Source organism: Saccopteryx leptura, chromosome 13 (genome assembly GCF_036850995.1).
Source record: "Saccopteryx leptura isolate mSacLep1 chromosome 13, mSacLep1_pri_phased_curated, whole genome shotgun sequence".
NCBI lineage: Eukaryota > Metazoa > Chordata > Mammalia > Chiroptera > Emballonuridae > Saccopteryx > Saccopteryx leptura.
Window position 1 is genome coordinate 38,809,386 of NC_089515.1, and position 11,764 is coordinate 38,821,149.

Sequence of the window (11,764 nt, forward strand, 5' to 3'; positions counted from 1 at the left end):
CTCTTCCTTCTCACTTGAGAAAGCTCATCACAAGGCAGATGAGCAAGGGCCCTGTGAGTAGAGTGATGCCCTGGAGTCTGCTCTAATTTGTATCAACAAGGCAGGTCATCCTCACACCAATTAATGTCCCACATGATGAATCCCGTGTGCCAGGGTGTAACGAGACCTTAGTTTAGAATTGAGGTTTTTAGATCCTGCCACCTGAGCTAGCACCAAGGTGGTAGACTCCCCAGCATTCCCAGGTAGAACAGTATGTACCTTAGCCACAACACCCTGGCCTAGGCCATCCCACAGCTGGCCCCCCAAGGACCTTCAGTCTACATGGAACTCCCACTCAGCTTTTACTGTTTGGCTGCAGATACCAAGGCCTCAAGGAGAGCTGTTTCCCTGCTTTGCTGGACCAGTTTGCCTCCTCTCACCAGTGCAACACCTTCTGTGAGATGCTGGGACTGAAACCCCTCAAGGCCCCTGAGGCTGCCCACTCCCAAGCCAAGGCTAAAGGCTCCAAGAGTCCATCTGCTGGCAGGAAGGGCCCCCACCTGAGTCCGCAGCCCCAGAAGAGAGGCCTCCCCAGTCCCCAGGGCACCCGGAAGAGCGCCCCAAGCTCCAAGGCCACATCTCAGGCCTCAGGTACAGTTGCCACCCAGTTATTGGGACAGCCTCCCATCCAAGAAGGGGGCTCCAAGGCCCAGGGCACACGGTAGCCGCCACAGGAGCCTAGGGGCCTCCACCCAGCAGCAGACCAACAAGGAAGCAACTCAAACCAATGGAGATTTTTTCCTAATACAGACTAACCAGAGAAGGTGCACTGAACAGGCACTGCTGGAGGCCTCTCTGCACAGCCTCTCCTCAGTCAGCTCCTCATCAGATGGCTCTGGTGCATGGCGCACAGCCCAGTGGCCTCTCCTGGTTCCAGGTCACCCAGGGCTCCCAGGCCCTACCTCCAAGTGCTCCAAGGGCTGAGGCCCTCCTTGAAGTTTACACTGGCCACTGCTGGAGACTCTGAGTCCTCTGCATGAGTTCTGCACCCTGGCCCCTTGCCCCTGCCGTGAACGGTGTCTTCTGGGGCAAGCAGGCCAGCACTTACCCTCTGCCCTCTGCTCCACCCTGACCTCTCCCTGACCTCAGGACTCTGGGCTTCCCTCGCTGTGTGTGTGACTCTCAGGGTGTCTTCTCCTTCAGGCTACTTTGCCTCATCCATCCCAGCTTACCCTGCAACTAACCTCTCCCTGAGCCCCATTTGGGGCCCATTTGGTCCTTGTGCAGTGGTCTTTGGTGACACGTGTTCTTGCTCTTCCTCCCTCCATCACGCAGGCACCACTTGCCTGCTTCCCATGCTTTCTTGCACCCCATTCCCCATCCCTGGCTTTGAGCCCAGTTGCAGCCTGCTGCCTGCCCTTCACTGACTCTACTCTGCTTGTCCCCTTGCCTGCTGGCTTTCATAGCCTGTCCCACCACCCTACCAACCAGGACCCAGGTGAGAAGCAGACCCTCTGGCCTCTAATCCACTCCAATCCACTTGTCCCCTACTTTTCCCAGGCCCTCTGCCCTTGAGAGAGCTGGCCCGAGGGTTGTGTCATCAGCTGTGGCCAGAGGGAAAGGGAGGACTTTGAGGGACCTTGTGCTTCCATACTGAAGGAGGTGGGTCATATGAATTTCACATCCCCTCCTGGACAGAATGGAGGGCTGAGACTTCTCCACAGGGGAATAGCGTGGGAGTTCTAGGAAGGGTGCAAATCATCTACCTACTGGGGTGGAGGGATGTCTCTGTGCCTAGCACTTAGGACCTCTCTCTGCCCCCAACCATTAGCTCTTGATCCGGAAACTCTAATTCTGGGGCCTCATATCCGGGCTCCCAAGGAATTGTGTGTCCTTCCTGAGAGCTCCTCCTGGAGGCCTTGAATAGGGGGTCTGAAGCTAGCCTGTCCCCGTTGGAATGCAATAAAGGCAGCAACTGTTTCCTCTCACCCTCCTCTGGTGTGGTTGCAGGTGTGTGGGCTCAGGGTCCCCTCTCTCCAGGCAGGTTCTCTGAGGGCAACCTATAGACCCCGGGCCGACTGGAAAAATGAGTTCATATTTGGCTCCTGGATGGATATTCAGTCTTAGGCACCTGTGGTCACAGCTAGACAGTCTGTGCTTCTGGTACAGCTGGGCTGATGGCTTGTATGGACCACCGGGTATGTGTGGACTTGGGGCCAGGTTGGATTGCTCCTTCATTTTGGAGGGAAGCACGAAGAAGGAACCCAGGAGAGTAAAATGGAGCTGGTGGCTCTGGGAAACGCCAGTGTCTTTGGCTTCTTCCACTACAGCCAGCCCAGCCCAGTGCCTGCCCTTCTGCCACTCACTGACCACTTCCTGCCTCCCAAGCAGCAAAGAGGCTTCTCATTTCCAGTCCCCTCCCTCCTCCATGGCCTGGGCTTTTCCTTACCTGACGTGTACTCCCTCCATGTTGACATTTCTGACTTTTCTATCTCCTCTTGTGCTCAGGTGCCTTTCCCACTCTTTCTCCTTGCCCTCGTGTTCCCCAGCTCTCCCAGCCTGCCTATCCAGATTGCCTCAGTGAACTAGGGACGGAATATTTTCCGTGTGTAGTCCTTCATCCATTCACTCAGTAGACATACAGTGAGCACCTACCCACTTTATGCTAGACTCTGAACTGAGAGCTGTTGGAGGTCAAAGATGTTTGTAGTCTCAAAAGAGACCCTTTCCATTGGGTTTGTTGGGCTTTTGAGCAACAGAAATGGACTCGGACCAACTTAAGAAAAAGTGTTCATGGGAAGAGCATTGGGGTAGCTCCCAGAGGAGCAGCTGAACAGTGAACCTGAGAAGATGGGGGAGCGAGCCAGGCGAGCTCCAGAGCTTGTTGCCTCCAGGAGCTACTGCTGTTGTCAGGTCAGCAGCAGCCAGCCATTGGTCTCTGGGTCTCCCTCCATTCAAGACTCAAATTCCTACCCTGGAGCTCAGGGCATCATGGAGTGGGGGAAGGCCATTTCCCAAAGGATGGGGATTCTTACTAACAGAATGGCGGAGAGTAGGAGGATAGGAAAGGGCTTGGGCAACAACAAAAGGAACCCCAGCACACAGACATACACACACACCACACTGTTCTTCCCATTTGATGTATTTTGACTCTCACATTAAAACCAAAAGCAAATTTCTCTCTGCTTAGGGAGACCATTCAGGGTCACATCCAATGACTAAGTCCAAGGGTAATAATGACTAGGGCTTCCACTCTCCAAAGTCCAGTGTCATTAGTGACATTCCGCCCTCTTTTATTACAATCTCACTTTGAAATCTTGTAACCTGTGGATTACCTGGTAAAATTCATCATTTTCAACCAAAATTATATAACCTGGCAAGAAAGGTTCCCATCCATTTCTCTACAGCTCATGAGAACTATTGTTTATGACCAGGGATTTATGCCTATAGGAGCAACCTAAATTTTTAGTTCTGATATCCAACTTCTTGGTGGTCCCGCCTGGCTTGCAGGCATTTTCCACTATAAGTGGCCGCACCAGGATCGCTCTAGGTATTCCTACGTTCCTCTGTACTCCTTTTCCGTAGCAGCAAGCGTACTCTCCCTTGATACAGTTAATCATCCCATAACCTCCTGTGATGTGTCGTCATCAGAGGTAAAAGGAGCCGGGAATGGCCAGGTACCTCAGCCTCCAATTCACTTGAATCATTACTATGACTTTTTGAGATGTCTCCTTGGGGACTAAAACCTCTATACCAGGCTGGTCCCAACCTCAGGTATGGGAAGAGCATCGAGATGTGGTAACGGACCTCTCTCCTCTTAAATTCCTCGCCTGTGGAAGCAATAGCACCATGAATTGGCTGCCAGTTCAGAGCTTATGCTACGTTCTGTGGGCCTGACCCAACCTTGCAAGGTGTTGTTTCTCAGCTGAGGCCATAGTGGAGTTTCTGAAAAACCATTTCATTATACTATCAAGCTAACTGCTCTGGACTGTGGGCATCCTGACAAGATGAGTGACGAAAGCGCGTTCTTTGGTGACGTTTACAGCATTTCATAATTCCATGGACATTGGTGGTGGGAGACGTGTGATGGGGAAGAAAAGCAAATCCAAATCCAGAAAGGCCCATAATGGTCCAAACAAATTCCTGCCCTCTTAAAGCCATGGCGTAGTTTGAGGGGAGCTCAGCAGTAGGGCAGGGGGAGACATGGGAGAGTGAGTGAGCAACCCATTTACAAGGCTTTCCTCTTTGGGGACCCTATTCTGGAGTGCCTACTTGATGAAGGAGAGCTCCTTGGTCATGCCTCATGGTATCTGAGCGGATCAGGTAACCCCAGTTCATGAGGGGCAGCATGACCACCTGGATGCTGTAACCAAGCATTTAGGCTCCCCCAGAGCCCAGTGGCAGGACAGAGGGCCATGACTCAAAAGGATAATAGTGTTTGGCCAGAGCATCACTTGATTCCAAACCCTGTGTTCCCCTGTCTTGTTTTTCTGGTCAGAAGCTTCGTATAGCACTCTGCTTTGCCCCAGGCTCTAAATGGCTCCCACTGTGCCCCATACAGATACCTCAGGCCCCACTGAGTCCGCCTGGTCATGTGGTCTGGTGGCAGACCATTTCTACTAAGGCTTTCTCAGCTGGAGACCCTCAGCTCTAGGCCTAGCCCACTACTGGCCTTTCTAGGTCAGTCAGTCAATGGGTTTTGAGCAAGATGCCCTGGAGTGACTTTTTTTCTTTTTCTACTAGAATTGGGCCTTAATAAGGAATTAAAAATTCAGTAATGTGCTCTACATTATGCAGGAAATATTCTGACTTCAACAGACCCTTTGACCCCCAGGAACTTTATCAGGGGGGTAGGCCTTTGCATTTTAATGTGATTCATCTGCCACTTCTGACTTACATGTGCCTGACCAAGGCATCTGGGGAAAGTGGTGATCTCCAGGCTCTGCCAGCTAATGCTGTCAGTGGGATGGAACACTGTGGTGGTGAGGACAGGGTCCCTGTGAGCCAACCGTGGCACAGAGCGGGGTAGCTATGCTATTCTGTATGTTTAAGCCTGGACAGCAGCAGAGCACTGCTGCCCTGACAGGTGAAGATGAAATGCTGATGTTCTTTGTTCATCAAAATAGAGAAACAAATGAATTCACTAGAATCAAAGGATTTATACAAAATGCCAAGAGCTGGATGAATGGGCCTTAGTGAGAAGACCATCTCTGAAACACCTGCAATGGGAGCTGTCACTGTTGAAAGTTTTCAGCAGTAAACTTTCCTGAGAGCTCCTGGTATCTTGACTGGCCAAGCTTAACTGTGGCAGGAATCACTGTGCCTTCACTCACTCTCAGGTCTTTGGTACTGACACTACTGGCTCAGTTTCTCCAGGAGTATGGTATTATTTTTGACTTACTATTTCATTAGGGAGGGGGAAATCTCATGGCTCATACTTGTCCTGTTACTATAGTCACTCTTATCCCACAAACCAGAGAGCCATTGTGCAATTTATGCCTATTTCAAAATAGATCCATTGCAACTCTACACTCAAAATAACCCCTGGTTGGTTTTGAGATTCCATTGTGTCTACTGTTGCATGAAATTTGGTCTATGAATCATCCTCATTGATTGGCAGACCACATGCTTTTCTATTATTTCCAGAAATTGAACTTAGCTTGGAGCCAGTGTTTTACAGAGGACCCCTCTCAAGTTTGGGTGTTTACTCTTCCCTTCTGTAGTTCCCAAACTGATCCCCTTTGGGGAAGGCTGCAAAGCAGGTTTACAATATGCATCTAAGGGTTAAAATAAGGCTTCTCTTCAAAGATACTTTGAGAGAAGGTATACCTCTCCATTGAAGGTCTGGAAATTAAGTGAGAGATTTTGACTCTGCTTTGGCGTCTTGAGACAGACCTGTTTGCCCACCCAGAAGTCTTTAGTCATGGCAATAAACTAGGTAATATCTCAGGAGGTGTCTGGTCGTTTTCATTCCTGGGACCCAATGATTAGCCACAGCTGGGTTTTCATGCCTGTGTGCATTGTGATGACCCCCCTACTTTGTTCCTTGTTTCTGTCTCTGCTGCTGAGATCAGGGAGCTCATTTTCATAGTAGCTCTCCCAACTAGCATTCCCAGCCTGGAGAGGGAAGGCAGCAGAGCCTCACCAGCTTATTGCTAACGGCAAGGAGCGAGACCATGTGGGTCCTGCCAGAGGACAGTGAGAGGGCGGATGGCCTGGATGCATGCCAAGGACCCAATAAAGCATCTTGTCTCCTAAAATCTGTGAGTTCCTGCCTTTCTTGGATTTTTGGTCTTTTGAAATAATTTAGCATGGTCAACGTTTGGTTCAGATTTGTATTATTCACCCACCCGACCACCCGCCACCAAAAAAAAAAAAAAAAAAAAAAACAGTAAAAAATGTATCTGGCTATTTGAGCTTCTACTTTGAATGTAGAATCTCTGATGAATGAATATATAACAAATAGAACCTGCACCTAAAATTATGTTCTGCTATCTTAGATAGCCTTAGAGTTTCCATAAATTTTCCTTATATTTTCTGAGAATGTATCTACTGTATTTCCCCATGTATAAGACACTTCCATGTATAAGACACACCTTAATCCTGGGGCCCAAAATTTGAAAAAAAAAAGTATTACGTAAAGTTATTGAACTCAAATTTTATTCATCATAAAATTCATCACAGTCAAAACTCCCATTCATTAGCTTGTGTTCATCTGTGTCTGATGACAAATCACTGCCTTCATATATCTCCTCGTCCTCAGTTCCTGGCATTTGAAATGCCACAGCCACTGTATAAGATGCACCCAGTTTTAGACCCCAAATTTTTTGACAAAAGGTGCGTGTTAAATATGGGGAAATACAGTAGTTCGTAACAGTTTCTTTGGGTGTAACCCTTCTTTTCTCTACTGGGATTCTGTTTCATCCCCTGGGCTCTGTTGAGTGTGGATTCTGGTTACTAGAAGAGCAACAGTATAGTGTGGGGGCAGGGTATAGGCTTCAGTTTGTAACTCAGTGCAATAGGTACCCTAGATCTATCAAACTCAGGGAGGCTGTCACATTCACTAAACATGAGAAAATGGAATTTGTACATCAAAACCCCACCAACTTACTAATTTTTAATGAGAAATTTTACCATCCTGGAAATTGACAAGTAAATTCCCTTCCGAAAGGAAAAGTTTCAGGGAAGCCAAATTATGAAATTTTGTTTGGTGATCTTAGAACAAGTCAGACAAACCTCCGTTCATATCCAGCTTTACTAACCATGTGAACTTGACCTTGTTGCTTAACCTTTCTGAACTGAGATGCCTCATTAAAAAAAAATCCTTCTGCTGATATGTACAGACCACCTATTCTATGTGATAATTATATGTCCTCGATGCCCAATAGTGAACAAGACAGACACATACTTCTCCCTCAAGGAGCTTACAGTCTAGTGGAGGAGACAAACATTAAACAAAATGCTAATAAGTGTCTAATGGCAAATATAGTATTAAGCGCTATGAAGCAGAAGATTGGAAGAGAATACCAGCAGGTGGTGGAACCTAAATTAGACTAGGGCTGGGGGGGGGGGGGGTGTCTTAGGAACTAATCTAAAGGAGTGATACTGAACTGAGTTCTAAAAAATGTTGGTCAGAGGAATGGGAAGAATGTAGCAGACGGTGGAAACAATCTGTGCAAGGGTTTGGAGTCAGGTTATAGTAGGGGACAGAATGAAAGCTTGTGTGGCTAGTGCATGGTAAACAAGAGGACTGTGGTATTGCCACAGGAGGTTCAGAGAGGGACAGGGCTAGGCCATGGAAGGACATTTGCACCTAAGAGCAGTGGTGCATCAGTTAGGATCAGCTACAACTGAAAATAATAGAGAAGTTCTCAAATGACAGTGGTTTTAAGCAAGATAAAGTTATTTTTTCCTCAGAAAGCAGTTCTGTAGACAGTAGGAGAACTGGATGTGATCCGGCTGGGTTGGCATGGCAGCTCTAGGATGTCATCGGAATCAAGGTCTAGGCTCTATCCTGTCAACCCAAGCAAGAATAATGATTGTTCCCAAGAGCAATGTCATGAGTAGAAGAACTAAATGATATAATGATACAGTTGTCAAACATCAGATGCTAAATTTTTATTGTGTATAGTAGAGTCAACAGATAATGTCTGAACTAAAGGATATACAGTTGTCAAATATCAGATGCTAAATTTTTGTTGTGTATAGTAGAGTCAACAGATAATGTCTAAAGTTGAAAATAAAAAATAGTGTCTATGTTTATGTATCATCTGTCCATTTTTTCATCAACTGACTCCATCCATTCATCCACCTATTCACCCATTCATCTATCCATCTATCATTCGTATATTTATTTATAGAGGTTAGTATACTACCAGAAGTGAAAAACAAGAACAGCCTGATTGTAGTTGTCTGGGTTGGAGGTTGAGGGAATGGGACTGGACTCTGCCTTTCCCAGCTCTGATCTCCCTGACACTGCCCAATGGTGAGCTTCCTTTAAATTTCTATTGCTGGGCACTCATTTGGATTTTGTAAAATCCAAATGAAACAGAAAGGCCTTCAGAGAGACCTTCAGCTTCAGGAACTGCCTAACGGAAATTGGATTGTATCCCATTCAACCAGGCAAATTTGAGCTCCATTGTTAAATTGCAAAGGCAAATATGAAGCTGATAGAACTCAACCAGACAGGATTATGTGTCTTCAGGAGGCTGTGGTTATATGACTGGAGCTATGTCTAGTTAGGGGGCTCCTACTGACACCCCAAAATCCTAAAACCCATGAGGCACTGTCCTCTGACCTTAGGACTGATGAGGTTCAGAGCTGGCTCTTTCCTATTATTTCCAAAAGGCTTTGAGGGGCAGCAGCTACCAGATGCTTAGCCTCAGAGGACACACCACAGAGGAGGATGACCCTGGCACTTGCAGTACCAGGGTGGTAGAGTTATAACAGGACATGAGTATGTCCTGTTCCTGGGCTGAGGTAATGGTCTACTCTAGTCAATTCCTCTGGCCACTGGTTTTTAATGATTTCAGTAGTGCATCTAGGCTCAATATAGGACATGTCCTTATGGATTCAAATTGACTGACATTTCTTTTCTTTTTTCTTTTTTTTTCGAGAAAGCTCGATAATCAGAAGCTGTATGGCATTTAAGAATTTAACACAGGCTACATACAGAAGGGAAAGCATTTCAATTGGGAATATTTCACCTGTTACCGAGTTCCCGCTATTAAATGGCAACGTTTAGCAGCTTACCATTTTGACACTTAAAAATCAACAGAAATAGTATTACTCTTTTATCCTTTGGTTCCCAGTGACAAATAATTTAGTAATAATACCTCTGGATCTCATCAGTTCCTCTTGGATGACTTTTATTAGCTGAGAGAAACCTGAATCTTTAGCTGAAATTTGGCAGCCAAGGAGCACACTGACTGCTCCAAAGTATCCCTTACATTGTAGGAACAATGCTTTCAGCTGACCTTTTGACCAGTAATCCAGTGCATGTGCTAAAAGTTTCTCTAAGAGAATATTGACTCCTAGAAAGTAACAGCACACACTCGGGCCACAGAACCAGTGCTGTTGGTGCCAGTAACTAAAGTAGCTCTTGCTAGATCTCCACCAACAGATTCTCGCTTCTCCTGATGAATTATATTGCCCAAACCAGATGCTGCAGCCCAGCCTAGCAGACCAAACCTTTCATAATCTCCTCCATAAATATCACGGGTCAACTTGTCAGCTTGGGTGCTATCACCTTTGGATGCCATTTCAAGAACCTCTTCAAATTTTCACAGCCTGTCTCAATAAATTGCATAAGCCCATAAAGGTTCCCTCTCTAAAGCTTGTCTCAGTTACTAGTTTAAAGCTGTCTTTGGAATGGACTGCTAAAATACTGACTGCCCAGCCACCGTTCACTACCAGCAGTGGATAAGAGCGTCCTGGTTAGAGGCATCCTTAGGCATTGCTTGGGTTCTGAGGCATCAGTGAAATATTAGCACTCTCTGCTTGTCTATTGAAACTGACAGGCCTGTTTGTGTAGGTGGGGGTTTCCAATTTTGCAAAAATCTTTTTCTGATTTGTAAGCACCACATTCTGCAGCACATACCACCATGTGCAATGTTGAGAAGTTTTTTTTATCTCTTCCCATTTAAATAAAGGTAAAAAGGTCCAGGGTTAGAAATCTGATAAAGTGAAGGTTCCCTCTCTGGCCAAAAAGTGTTCAAAGGGTACAACCCAAATGCCAGGGTATCTGTAAGGTACATTAGAAGTCAAATGTTTCTGTATACTTTTCAAGCTCTCAAGTTCTTGTTCTACCTTTGCTGTGATGTCAATAAGTTCAAAATATGAGAACTTTACCAGAGTTCCCCCAATGCCCATGCCAAACCATGGGAAAGAGAGTTTCTTGGCATCCTTGATCTTCATGGCAATGGCCTGAGGGGCGAGGGTAACCTGGGGTTCTGTGCATGGAGGGGGGTGGTTGCAACTCTGGAGGGGCTGGCCCTGTGAGGAGGTCCAGCCAGTTCTTCCCCTTAAGGCAGTGGTTCTCAAAATGTGCACCCTAGAAGATTTCCAGGTGCGCCCTATGGTATTCCAGAGAAATATGTGCCTGTTGGGACCCAAAAAACCAACAGGGTTTTGGGAGTTTAGACTTTTGGGGGACAGAGGTGTGGGGAATTGACTGTAAGCTGACAGTCTGCCAAACTCCCCACCTCACTTGCCTGATTAGATTGCAAAAGGCTGTTAAGCTGTGGTGCTGGATTGTTTAAACTACCCTCCATGTTACCCGGAAAGACTGGAGGCAAGTTTCTTCTCTCCTTTATTTGGTGTAAAGTTACGATTTGTTAATGGCCTCACTTTGTCCTATAAATAAAGCAAGATGTGTTTTTTGGGCATGCTTTGTTCTTGCCAGCAGCAATGACAGGGCCCTCCCGACCCTATCTTTTCTTAATTTCGTGTATTTTCTTAATTCCGGACTGTTCCCACTCGGGACCTGGAATTACTATCTGCGCTGGTTCGTGGCATGTGCCCAGATGTAAAAATAAATATACTCTATTATACCATTTCATTACGGAAATACTGTTCTTTTTGTTAACACATCATTATTATATTTATTATTTTTTTATTTTTTTATTTTTTATTTTTATTTTTTGTATTTTTCTGAAGCTGGAAACGGGGAGAGACAGTCAGACAGACTCCCTCATGCGCCCGACCGGGATCCACCCGGCACGCCCACCAGGGGCGATGCTCTGCCCACCAAGGGACGATGCTCTGCCCCTCCGGGGCGTCGCTCTGCTGCGACCAGAGCCACTCTAGCGCCTGGGGCAGAGGCCAAGGAGCCATCCCCAGCGCCCGGGCCATCTTTGCTCCAATGGAACCTTGGCTGCGGGAGGGGAAGAGAGAGACAGAGAGAAAGGGGGGGGTGGAGAAGCAAATGGGCGCTTCTCCTATGTGCCCTGGCCGGGAATCGAACCCGGGTCCCCCACACACCAGGCCGATGCTCTACCACTGAGCAAACCGGCCAGGGCCTATATTTATTATTAACACATCATTATATCAATATACCCAAATAAAATGGATAGATTTCTCAGAAAGAAGCGTGATATTGAATCTGATTCTGGAAGTGAGCAAAAGTTAAGTGCAAGTAAGAAAGCAAAATCAGCCCTGGCCGGTTGGCTCAGCGGTAGAGCGTCGGCCTAGCGTGCGGAGGACCCGGGTTCGATTCCCGGCCAGGGCACACAGGAGAAGCGCCCATTTGCTTCTCCACCCCTCCGCCGCGCTTTCCTCTCTGTCT

General features: G+C 47.0%; 1 protein-coding gene and 1 pseudogene across 2 annotated transcripts in view; one reads left to right on the forward strand and one right to left on the reverse strand.

Moving 5' to 3' along the window:
* The window catches only part of ALPK3 (alpha kinase 3), a 58,134-nt gene extending 51,730 nt beyond the window's left edge, over window positions 1-6,404 (forward strand). For both annotated transcript variants that reach the window (XM_066355567.1, XM_066355568.1), the window contains one exon: window positions 359-6,404. In XM_066355567.1, the coding sequence (XP_066211664.1) occupies window positions 359-704 (346 nt within the window). In that variant the 3' untranslated portion in view covers window positions 705-6,404. The remainder of the gene's footprint in view (window positions 1-358) is intronic.
* Window positions 6,405-9,264: 2,860 nt separating this feature from the next.
* LOC136384439 (pantothenate kinase 3 pseudogene) lies at window positions 9,265-10,469 on the reverse strand (annotated as a pseudogene).
* Between the last annotated feature and the right edge of the window lie 1,295 nt (window positions 10,470-11,764).